Source organism: Phocoena sinus, chromosome 5 (genome assembly GCF_008692025.1).
Source record: "Phocoena sinus isolate mPhoSin1 chromosome 5, mPhoSin1.pri, whole genome shotgun sequence".
NCBI classification, from domain to species: Eukaryota; Metazoa; Chordata; class Mammalia; order Artiodactyla; family Phocoenidae; genus Phocoena; species Phocoena sinus.
Genome location: NC_045767.1, coordinates 3,027,501 through 3,039,405, shown reverse-complemented (window position 1 = coordinate 3,039,405; position 11,905 = coordinate 3,027,501). Strand labels below are relative to the sequence as shown.

Here is an 11,905-nt window from a genome sequence, read left to right as displayed (position 1 = left end):
TTGCCACGTGAAAATCCGCTCTTAGAGCCTTACGTCCACTTGAGGAAATGTGTGCATACTGTCCTGCTGAAAATGTCACGGTTGGAAAGAGACGACACTTATTAGAGGTGGTGGCTGTTCCTCTCCCTATTCTGTCTTCCCTGAAGCCCCACGGAATTTTCTAGAAGGCCACTCAGGCACAGGCCCCTCCCGGGGGAGTGCTGTTAGCTATGTCTGTGCTGGGCATTCTAGAACATTCTCTCTCTCAGCTGATGTGGCTTCCTCACTGTGTTGTCTTTCTTTTTTTCCTTTATAAATTTATTTATTGTTTATTGGCTGCGTTGGGTCTTCGTTGCTGCGCGCGGGATTCCTTTAGTTGCGGCGAGCGGGGGCTACTCTTTGTTGCTGTGTGCCGGCTTCTCACTGCGGTGGCTTCTCTTGTTGTGGAGCACGGGCTCTAGGCGCATGGACTTCAGTAGTTGCGGCATGCGGGCTCAGTAGTTACGGCACACGGGCTTAGTTGCTCCGCGGCATGAGGGATCTTCGCGGATCAGGGCTCGAACCCGTGTCCCCTGCACTGGCAGGCGGATTCTTGACCACTGCGCCACCAGGGAAGTCCCTGTGTTGTCTTTCATCCTGGACTTGTGGTCTTTTTTTTTTTTTTTTATTTGAAAGATACTTTTCATGTGAACTTAAATGCATTGCAAAATGGTGTTGTGTCCCAGGAACTTTGTGAACCAATAAACACTTTATTCAAAGAGTCTCTCATTTCTCTGGGAAGGAGAAAAGGCTGCCCTTGCATTAGCCTGAAGCCAGCTGTCCGTGACCAGGAAGGCAGGTCCCCTGCTGGGCCTCCAGGATGACCCCGACTAGACCCTGCACCATGTGTGCCGGGAGGGGCACTTGGCTCTCCTGCAAAGCTCATGCCCTTCTGGGGAGAGTCCCTGGCTCCTCTCCGATGTTCAGAGGACCTGCAACCCGCAGGGCGGGAATGACTCGCCTCTGCAAAGAGGGTGGCTGCCAGCTTCCTCGTTGGCAACTCCAGGCAAGGGCTGCACGAGAGGAGGACATCTCTCCAGTGCCCGGCAGGGGCGGCACAGATCCTGTGTCTGGAGAGCCCTCGTGCTTGAATTAAACATGGTAAATTTACTGAACTAAGCGCTGTCCCAGAGGAAGCACGGGGAGGGGCTCCTGGGGAGGTGGGGGCATGGGGCTGGCTCCCCGAAGCTTTGATGCTTCGGCCAGGCACTGAAGGAGGGGCGCACAGGAAACCGTCTCCAGCTGGCGGGGAGTGGACTCCCGTCATCTATGGGCTCCTGGCTGCTGGGCACCCACCCCGGGTCATCAGGGGTCCCTTGCTGAGGTCAGTCTCTGGCTGAGCGTCCTTCGAAGGGTGAAGTGGCAGATGAAGAATGGCAGAGTCTCTGCGCTTTCCCACATACCGTGTGGCTTCTCGCCCAGTATCTTATTCTGCAGGCAGCCACCAGGGGCTCGTCCTGCAGACTCAGGTTCCCTGCATCTTCTGTTCATCTACTCCACCCTGATGCGCACATCTCGCTGCAAGCCGCCCCCACCCCTCTGGCCCATTATTTGGTGGCAGGGATTCAGCGCATGGGGAGGATCTGGCCCTTGGAAAGAGTTAACCTTGCCTCTGACTTGCCCCCGACGAACGATTTGGACCCTTTGGATCAGAACGATTTGGTGGATCTACTTCTTGGCTAAAAAGCTTTTGCAAGAGGTTGTTCCTTCCAACTTCATTGGAGAGGAAAGAGGGTAGTCCTAGAGGGGATCACCAAATTCTTCTCACTGGGTCTTTTTTTTTTTTTTTTTTTACATCTTTATTGGAGTATAATTCCTTTACAATGGTGTGTTAGTTTCTGCTTTATAACAAAGTGAATCAGTTATACACATACATATGCCCCCATATCTCTTCCCACTTGTGTCTCCCTCCCTCCCACCCTCCCTTTCCTTTAAAAACAACAGCTAACACTGATCTTTTTCATCCAAGCCAAAACGCCTCTGGTTTAAAGCTGTATCGTTACTATTATGCACCTCTCAGAGAGAAAAACAAACCGGATGAGAGGGCTGTCATCGGAGGCGTGAAGCTGACCACCTAAGGGCTCAGGCTCAGAACTGAACCCGTCGCAGGAGGGGACAGCCAGGAGACTCACCGGTGCCCACGTGGGCGCATGGGGGTGAAGGAGGGGGAGGGAACACACGTCCCCCAGTACGGGCACCACCAGCTGGCACTCAGGAAGACTGGGGTCTGCATTCACACTCCCAGTGTGGGCCAGAAACCTCAGAGGGGAAGTCAAAGGAAAGTGCCCGGGAGACTGCCCAGAGAAAGGCCAGGGGCTTCTGGAAGGACAAGCCGGCAGTCCATGTGGACAGAGGGTAGCATGGAGGCCAGCGCCCCAGACTCTGGAGGTGCTGACGTGAGTGGAGTGAGCGGCTCCTTCTCTGAGCCAACGGTGGATCAAAGCCCTCTTCCCATGTGTACTCCACAGTAGGTACTGTCACTGTCACCCCAGCCTCTGGGCTAAGTGGCTCATGCCAAGTCTTAGGGCTGGGTGACATCTGGCTCCAGGGTCCGGCCTCCCTGCCAGCCAGGACAGTTAGTGAAGGAGGCCCATATAGGAACTGGGCTCCAAAGATGGTCTGGGCCAGCGGCCCACCTGGGGAGGGACCTGCCCCAGGGGACGATGCTGGGCTGAGGACCTCCGTGTCTGGCCCGCGCTGTTCCCAGTACTCAGGGCACGAGCACAGCAACGTACACACTGGCTGGACCACAGCTGTGGGGCTGTGAGAAGTAGCTGGCAGGCAGATGTGTGCACATCTGGACACAGAGTGAGCACCTGTCCAGCTCCTGGGGGGGGGCGGGGGGAGGGTTTCAAATGCGTTGGCTGAACGCCCAAGCAGTCCTGACCCTGGGAAGAGAGAGGGGCTCTAGGGACCACCTTTTTCTCACCTTGGGGCTGAGGTCCTGGGCCTCCCTCCTCCCAGACCCCTCAGGCCTCCTGCAGCGATGGCTCCTGGTGATGCAGGCAGGAGCATGGGGGAGGGGAGGGGAGTGGGAAGGGGCTCTCTCGCACCCCCAGGTGTAGACGTGTCGCCCTGGAGTTAGAGTGTCTGCACTGGGCTCTCTGCCCACCTCTGAGTTGCTTTTGCCCTGTCATCTGCTGGGGGCGGGTGGGGGGGATGGAGGAGACACCCCAGTGAGCCTTTATGCCACCACCTGGACCTCTGTTGGCTCCTTTAATGGGCTGAGTGGAGGGACTGCCACGTTTCACTGAGGACCCCTGGTGCCAGACTCCCTGGCAGGTCCTGCTGGGAGCAAACCAAGAGGAGGCGCCTCCCCAGGGTGCCGGCTCAGAGGTGGGGGGTCACCCAAGGCTACCGAGGAGCTGCCTGCCCTTCCTGGTACCTGACCGCTCCCCCCCACCCCGACCCTTCAGGTGCATCCACAGCCTGTGACGGTGAGGGGAGGTGGGGACACTCCATCACTCCTCTCCTGGGACCCAGGCCCAGAGCTGGGGGTGATTTGGCCTGGCTCCCCGCCAGTTGGGTCCAGCACGGGCCAGGACCCCGTCTTGCCCACAGACCCCTCGGGTCCAGGAATCAGGGTTCGTAGGCAGGATCAGCAGGGGAGGTCAGGGGGGAGGCAGAAACCGAGCCCCAAGGGGGGCACCCACCGCTCGGGGCGGAGCATCGGCCCGGAAGCGGGCTGCGCGCTCCTTGGTCCCTCCCGCCGCCGCATCGCTCTGCGCGGCTCCTGGCGCCGCCGTGCTGTAATCCGACTCCGCGCTCGTGGGGGGCGGGAGCCCGCGCGGCGCTGCGCCCCGGCCCGAGTGCCACATCACTGCCCGCCACCCTGCCCGCCGCCCACCATGCGGCCCCCGCCGCCGCCGCTGCTCTTCGCGATGCTGGTCCTCGCCGCCGCCCGGCCCTGGTGCGAGCCCACCCCGGACGCCGCGGGTAAGGCCGTACGGCCCGCGCCCTGGGGTGGAACTCGGCGCCCCGGAACCGGGAACTATCCCCCGCGTGACCCATGGTCCCCAAGTGGGCACCCTGTGACCTTGGACCTCGGGGTTTGCGCAGGAGGGGGCAGCCGGCTCTCTGAGCGCATCCAGGCTGGGACCCCCGGGCGGAACGCACAGGCAGCTTGTGGGCAGCGGAGGTACCCAGTGCTCTGGCAGGGGCTTCTTCTCGGTCTGGGCACAGCGAGCAGGGCGCCCTGCAGGTGGGGTCCGAGGAAGCGGATGCCAGAACTTTGCAGAAGGAGAGGTCGTCCGAGGTCCCCGGTCCCCGGTCCTTCCAGGAGGGGGGCGGCCTCTGGGCAGGGCACACTCTTGACCCCTCCCTCCCATCTCTGCGGCCTGGACAACAGCGTCTCCGGAAGTGGGCGCAGAGGGCCGGGGAGGAGGGGGTAGGATTCTGGGGCAGGAGGAGGGGGAGAGTGTCGGGAGCCAGGGACCCTCCCGGGGCTGTGCGCCTGGGAGTGTGGGGTGCCGGGCTGAGGCGGGGGCCAGCTGGGGGCCCGGGCTCCGGTCCTGACCACACCTCCCGTTCTGGAGTGGGCCTCGCTTTTCCTTTACGTTTAAAGGTGAGGGTGTATCTAGTCCGCTGACCTCGGGGCTCTTAGTAGCGGCAGACATCTGTGCCCCTGGAGGGCGGGGGTCCCCTGGGGCACAGGGGTCTGGGCGTGTCAGATTCGGAATCTCTGGAGCGCTGGAGGTTTGTGGATACCTGAGAACTTGCAGGCACCAGCCAAGTGGGTGTGCCAGGAGCAAAATGCCTCTCAAATGTGCCAAGGGCCATCTTTTCCCTTTCTTCTCCTTCAGCCCAAATTGAATTTTCTCTCCTCCTCTACCCCCCCCCCCCCGCTTCACCTTTTCCCTCCCCCACTTGCTACAGAAAGACCCGGGCCAGGCGGAGTGTGTATGGGTGTGTGTGTGTGTTCACACGCACGCCTGCACATCTGTGCACGGGATGCAGATGGAACTTGCGTGGTGTCATGGATGGACCCTCCCCTGAACCCCTGAGGCCCCAGGAAATGTCTAGAATTATAGGCTTGTCAGGGATCACAGTCCCCTCTTCCAGGAAGCTCTCCCTGACCTCCCCCTTTTCCAGGGAGAAATGCAGCCCCCTCCTCTGGGCCCAGGTTGCCCCTTCCTCACCTGGAGGGATGAGCAGGGTGGATCTCTGTCCTCCACTCCATGGTGGCATCAGTGACTGTTTCTAGAATAATTCCTTCCTCTGGTCGGATCTTCTCCTTACAGATGAGCATGTGTGGTCCGTGGAAACCCAGTGCCTTTTCCAGACCGCACGCTGACGTGGGCAGGGCCAGGCAGCTAGAGTCCAGGCTTTTATGTCCCGGGCTATATCCACGTCCTCACCGTCCCAGGGCTCAGAGCGCGCCCAGACCCTTCCCCCGGCCTGTCCCTTGCCTCCCTCAGGTCTTTATCGAGAGCCTGGGGTTTGAGGCAACTTTCATGCTCCTAGGGGCCAGGCAGATCTGGGTTCAAATCCTGAGTCCTCTACACTGCTGTGTGGTCTTGGGCAGATGGCCTGACCTCTCTTACCTCATTCTATTATCATTGCTCCTCTCGAAGACCTTCAGCCCCAGGTCAGTGTTGCTCCCTTCGTTGAAGACATGCTGACACCTTGTGGTCAAGAGGTGTAACGGTCACGTGTGGACGGCTCAAAAGCAGCCTTGGGCCCAGCGCTGCCCCACAGAACGATGCCAACTACATACATCATTTCACATTTCCCAGAAGCCACACGAGCGAGATAATAAGAAACAGGCCAAATTAACTTTAATAACACATTTGATTTAACCCAATAGATCTGAAACATTGTTTCAGTGTTTTGTCATCAATGTAAAAATTAAGAATGAACCGTTTTACATTCTTTCTTAAGTGCTAGTGGCTACCGTACTGCATGGTGTGTCCTCTCTCGACACCACCTCCAGCCCAAGCTCCCCAAAGGCACCTCCTGGGGCTTGCTTACCGTTATGGGTTGAATTGTGTCCCCCAAAGATATGTTGAAGTCCTAGTCCCCCTTCCCCTTCCTGTGACTGTGACTTTCTTGGGAAACAGGGTCTTTGCAGGTATGGTCACATTAGGCGGAGGTTGCACTGCTTTAGGGTGGGCCCTGAATCCAATGACTGCTGTCCTTAGAAGAAGGAGGAAATCTGGACACAGACACACCAGGAAGGACGTGTGGTGACAGAGGCAGAGAGTGGGGTGATGTGACCACAGCCAAGGGTTGCTGGGGGTGGAAGCTGGAGGAAGCAGGAGGACCCTCCCAGGACCCTGCGGAGGGTGTGGCCTGCCAGCAGCTTGATTTCGGGCTTTTGGCCTCCAGAACCGTGAGAGGAACAATGTTCTTCCAGTTTGTGGTTCTTCTTATGGCAGCCGCAGGAAACCAGTCCACCCATCTCTCTGTCTTGCTCCTGGTGCCCACCCTGGAAGTGTTGGTGACCAAGTCACCAGATGCCGTGCCCTTGTCCTCCCACTGGGCGTCGCTGTCTGGCAGGAGGGTCACGACGGGCCTTCCCTCCTTCTCCCCGTGCCACCCCGAGCCACTGTGTGTTGGGCCCTTACCGGGCCCAGGCCCTGGCCTCAGCACCACCTCGTCGGACCCTCCAACAACAGTGGGCACTCTTATTATCATCCCCATTTTACAGATGAGAAAACTGAGGCACAGGGAGGAGCTTCATTCCCGAACTTCCGTTTCCTCATCTGTGACTCAGGGAGGCTCGAAGCCACGTGAAACGGGGAGGATCCACTTGTCAAACCCACTCAAGTCCAGGCGACTGTGTGGCATCTGATGGCTTTGAAGGAGCAGGCGTGGGAGTCACTGTGCTCCGGCCTCCCCGCCACGCGCTTGCCTGAGGCCAGCACAGGCCCCGGGGCCAGCGGGGGGGCTCTGCGCACCGAGCGCCTGCCGAGAATCTGAGCAAATCTTCAGGTTCGCCCCCTCGGCTCTGGGCTGGGCACACGGCAGGCGCAGCCTCGGCGTGGTGGGTGCAGGCATAAGGAGGGGGTGGGGGCCTTGGCTGGAGCCATCCGCCTAGGGAGGCCTCGGGCTCCTGAGCTGACTGAGTCGTGGCGTCCGTATGGGTCGGAGCTCGCACGGGCTGTGAGCTGAGCGTGAATTCTGAGTGTGAGCCCTGGGCACGGATGCTCCCAGGGGGTCCTGCTCCGATCGCATCCTTTCATCTGTTCTCCTGACATCAACGCAGACAAGCAAACAGCGCAGCGTTCTAAGCTGCCCTGGGCCGGTTTCTGGTTCTTTCTTTATTTCCCTTATGTTTTGATTCATCCTTACGTCTCCTCATTCCGCAGAGGGCAGTGGGCACAAGTCTGGAGACACTTTAGACCATAAAGGCGTGGAGTCAGGCGGGTGCATGGAAATTCCCAGGCTGCAGGCTGAGAGCAGGTGCCTCACGCTGCCTGGTGTCCTCACTCACCGCCAGCCTCATCCCAGCGGGCATTACGGGGTAGCCGAGGGCACGGGTGGTGGGCACGCAGCAGCCCTCTCTGTGGCGGTAAGGGTGGCAGTTCCGTTGCCTGGATACTTTAGGAAAATTATTCTCTTGCCCGTTTCTTTGCCAAGTGACGCCAGCCGGTTAGGACAGCCTGAGTCCTTGGCTCACCAGGTGGTGAGAGGGCACCCTGGACGTCTCCATCCCATGAGAGCTTCGAGAGCTGGCCCGCCTAGTCCACGGTGGGGGAACCGTGTGCAGAGGTCCTCACGGGGGGCTGCGTGGCCCCCGCCGCATCCCCGCCACTGGGGACTGACGTGCTCAGGCAGGTTTCCACGACCCCCAGATCTTAAGGCGAATCCCTAGAAGCAGCTCCCACCCTTGCTGTGGTCCAGGTCTAGTTCCCGATGAGGTTACGGGGTTAGAAACAGCCTTTCCCTCTGGTCGTAGCCTCCTTACCCTGCTCCTCCTGGAGCTCCCCCTGCACCCACTTCCCACTTTCTGTTTGTTTGTTTGTTTGTTTATTTATTTACTTACTTATTTGCCCCTGGTCTTAGTTGCGGCAGCCGGGCTCCTTAGTTGTGGCATGTGAACTCTTAGTTGCGGCATGCGTGTGGTATCTAATTCCCTGATCAGGGATCGAACCCGGGTCCTCTGCATTGGGAGTGTTAACCACTGCACCACCCGGGAAGTGCCCTCCCCACCACCAGCGCTTTCTTGTTTCCTGCCGCTCCGCCACCCAGCCTGCCCTCCGCCTCCCAGGACCCCTGCACCAGCTGAGCTTTAAATCTGATTTCCGTCTCTTGGAGCCGGTTTTTTCCTCTTAGCTCTCGCAGAGCACTTGGGACCTGCCTCTGATGGGGAACCTGGCAGGTAGTGTTGGTTGAGGTTGGTCTTACTGACCTTCCCAGGGGTCTCACTGTTGGGTCCATGTGTCTGGGCCTCGGGGAGGACCCTTGAAACCCACAGTTCCAAGGACAGTTCACGCGTTGGTCCTCTTCTCAGGAAACAGGAGACAGCGCACTGCAGCGTGTTCTGGAGGGGAGAGGGCCGCTGCCTGCCTGAGTCTCGGGGGAACTTGGAATAGCGTGGGGTGAGAGGCACTGGGGGGGTGCAGCCCCTGGCACAGCCTCTGAGGGCCGCTTGTTAAATATTTGGGAATCTGGTGAGAACTCGTTCAGCTGCAGGAAGCTGAACTTGGCCACAGTGGAAGTATTCTCACCACAGCGATCGGCCACCACTCTGAGCCAGGGCTCTTTCGTCCTGGCTGTCTTCCGTGAGGGGAGTCGTGTGACCTCTTCGAGACTCAGTCTCCCCTCCTGTGAAATACGGGAGGACGGCCATGTGGACATCAGAGGGTGGCTGTGAAGGGGAGGGTGGGCAGGGGGCTGGCGGCCTGGCCAGTACCCAACGAGAAGCAGCAGCGCCTTTGTGCACCTCTGGGGGACGACTGATGGGCAGGGGTCCGCTCCCCTGATAGCAGCGCCCTTTCTCTCCCCAGGTGGATGCCCCAGGGCAGCAGCTGCGGACAGCGGTACGGTACACGGACTTCCTGGTTTTGTTTTGTAGCAGTGACGCAGGTCCTTCACACTATCAAAGCGTTTTAGGGGGTGGAACCCACCGTTCTAAAGTGGGTGATGAATAAGGTGGCCCATCGATTAAATCCAGACCCATTTTAAACAGCCAGAAATCAGACAAAACGAGACAAGGAGGCCCTTCCCTCTGTGCAGTTGGGCTCCCGAGCCTGACTGTGCCCCGGCCTCCTGCAGGGGGTCCTCCCATTCCCCTCCCCCGCTCCCTCTTCCGCCCCTCCCCCCGCAAGGCGGGATCTAAGTGGGCTGGGTTCCGACTGTGTGTTCCGCTGCATTGGCTGTTCGTCCTGTGCGTTCCCAGTCCTGTGCCCGGCACCTGCTGAGCCCAGGGCTGGGACAAGCCCCTTCCCTCCCTGGCCCTGAGTTCCTCCTTTGTAAAACGAGGAAGGGAATACTGATCTCGGGATGATTTGGGAGACGGCGTGGGCTCTGACCTATCACAGGTGCTCAGAAGTACACGTTTCCTCAGTGCCCCTCCTAACAGACTTAGGCATCGGGTGTATTCGAAGTGGAGGGACTAGATTTTTTTAAAAGTAGGAAAATCTTTTCCCCATACGTAAGTCAGTGACATGCCCTAACGTGGCAGACCCTCGGCCAGGGTGGCTTTCCTGCACCCCTTTGGCAGACATGGAAGCTGAGACCCAGAGCGGCCTGCCCTGCTCTCTCACCAGTGAGCCCTGGGAGCCTTCTTCGGTCCTCCCACAGGCCCTGGCCTCTCCCTGCCAGGCTGCAGGTGCCCATCCCATAGGCCCCGGCCCTGAGCGGGGTCGGCTTGGGCAGAGCAGGCCCTTAGTAGGCGTCTGGGTGGGCCATCGTGGGAGGGAGTGACGTGGTGACCCCACCTCCCCCAGCTACATGCGTGGACCTGCAGCTCCAGACCTGCAGCGACGCCTCCTACAACCAGACGACCTTCCCCACACTGCTGGAGCATCGGTCCCGGGTGGCGGTGGAGTCCAGCTCCGAGTACATCCTGCTGAGTGTCCTGCACCACCTCCTGGAGGGCCATTGCAACCCGGACCTGCGTCTGCTGGGCTGTGCCGTGCTGGTCCCACGGTGTGAGGGCGGCCGGGCGCGCAGGCCCTGCCGGCACGTCTGCGAGGAGCTACGGGATGCCTGCCAGCCCGCCTTCGACGCCATCGACATGGCGTGGCCCTACTTCCTTGACTGCGGCCGCTACTTCGTGGGCCGGGAGGAGGGCTGCTACAACCCCCTGGAGAAGCTGCGAGGTGGGCTCTGGTGTCCCGTGGTGGTGAGCAGCTGGGGGGGGCGGGCGGGCCGATAGGACGCACGTCGGGTGGGAAGTGCCTGGGCCAGGGCGCCAACAAGGAGGCCCTGGATGCAGGAGCCCTGCTGGGAGGGCAGGTGCCTCGACGGCACCCCTCCCCCGCCATCAGAGAACAGAGGGCACTGTTGTGAGGAGGGCCTGTCCCCCCGTGAGGCCTGCCCGGCAAAGCCTGGCGATGCCTGTGGTCAGTCCTGAAAGACCACACGTAGAATACTGGCCAGGAGTGGCAGCTAGACTCCTCAAAGTGGGGTCTGTGGAGCCCCAGGGGAGAGGGGAAGAGGAGCTGCAGAGATGGGCTTTGGTTTCTCGTGTGGACAAACCAGTGGAGGTAGAATGGGCAGCCCTAGGTCGTGGTGATGGAATGGGCAGCCCTAGGTGGTGGTGAGCCCCTCGTCTTGGGGGGTGTGCAAGGAGCTCGTGGGGCCCCGCTTGGTAGAGATGCTGGAGGAGGGGGGGCGTGCAGGCCAAGTGCCTCTGCAGGCCTCCCTACCCCCTGGCTGGGCTTCCAGACTGGGTGAGAAGGGATAGCTCCAGAGCACAGTGGAACCCACAGCAGCCCCACTAGTAGAAGCCTCTGTGCCACCGCCACCCCAGTCAGCAGCCACTGGCCACGCGTGGCTCCCGAGTGTGACTAAGGATCTAAAGTTTGATTTGGTTAGATTTTAATGAATTTGAGCTTAAATGCAAATAGCCACGCGTGGCCAGTGTGTGACACAGGGCGGTGCAGAGTGACGTCGGCTTCTGGCTTCTCACGTGCTCGTGTCATGGAGCTCGCGGGGAGGTTCACGTGATCTGGGGCCAAGTGCTATACACGTACCGTCTCGTGAAGACCCCACAGCGACCCTGAATATTGGTGTAACCATTAAACAGATGGCAAAGTGGAGGCTCTGGGAAGGCCAGTGGCGGCAGGCGGCCGGCTCCTGCCTGGTGGAGCTGGTGTGAGCCAGGCCAGTCACTGATGGATGGATCCATCTGTCCATTCAGCAGACAGCTCTTGGGCACCTGCTGTGTCCATGGCTCCTGGCTGGGACATTGAGGATGGCGGGGGGCGGGGCACAGAGGTGCCTTGGGCAGGCCTCCAGTGAGCCCTGGGTTGCAGCTCTGCCACTCGCTGGCTGTGCGGGGCTCAGGGCTGATCCTGGAGCTGAATCTGGGGGGCTGGGGGGTTCCGTCCACCTGCAGCTTCTGGGCGATGCGGTGGCCCGTGGGTGGCACCTTGCAGGCAGACAGGAGCCATCTGCACGTGAGGGCGCAGGAAGCGTGGACAGCGGGGACAGCCGGGTGGGGGACGAGAAACAGAGGAAGGAAACCAGACATCTCCCTGGGGTTGAGCCCGCCCGCCCTGAGAGAGCCCGCAGAGTGGGCCGGAGAGAGTTTATTTTGGGCCATTTTGCCACTAAATTACCAGTTCCATCTGCCTGCTTCTCCCTCGGAAACCATGCTGAGGAGAAACAAAACCACAGGGCAAGTGAGACGCTTGGGAAAAGCATTCCCCATCAGTGCTTCCCCCCAGGACCAGCCTGCGGGGACCTGCGTCTTTCTGCGCAGAGGCCCCGGGGA

At 60.1% G+C, this 11,905-nt stretch overlaps 1 protein-coding gene across 2 annotated transcripts in view; it reads left to right on the top strand.

The window, feature by feature from the left end:
* Positions 1 to 3,734: 3,734 nt before the first annotated feature.
* CPZ (carboxypeptidase Z) overlaps positions 3,735 to 11,905 on the top strand; it is a 25,822-nt gene continuing 17,651 nt past the window's right edge. The window contains exons 1-3 of one of the 2 annotated variants that reach the window (XM_032633451.1): positions 3,735 to 3,954; positions 8,970 to 9,002; positions 9,912 to 10,286. In XM_032633451.1, coding sequence (XP_032489342.1) covers positions 3,867 to 3,954; positions 8,970 to 9,002; positions 9,912 to 10,286 — 496 coding nt within the window. In that variant the 5' untranslated portion in view covers positions 3,735 to 3,866. The remainder of the gene's footprint in view (positions 3,955 to 8,969; positions 9,003 to 9,911; positions 10,287 to 11,905) is intronic. The other variant, XM_032633450.1, reaches the window with a different exon arrangement.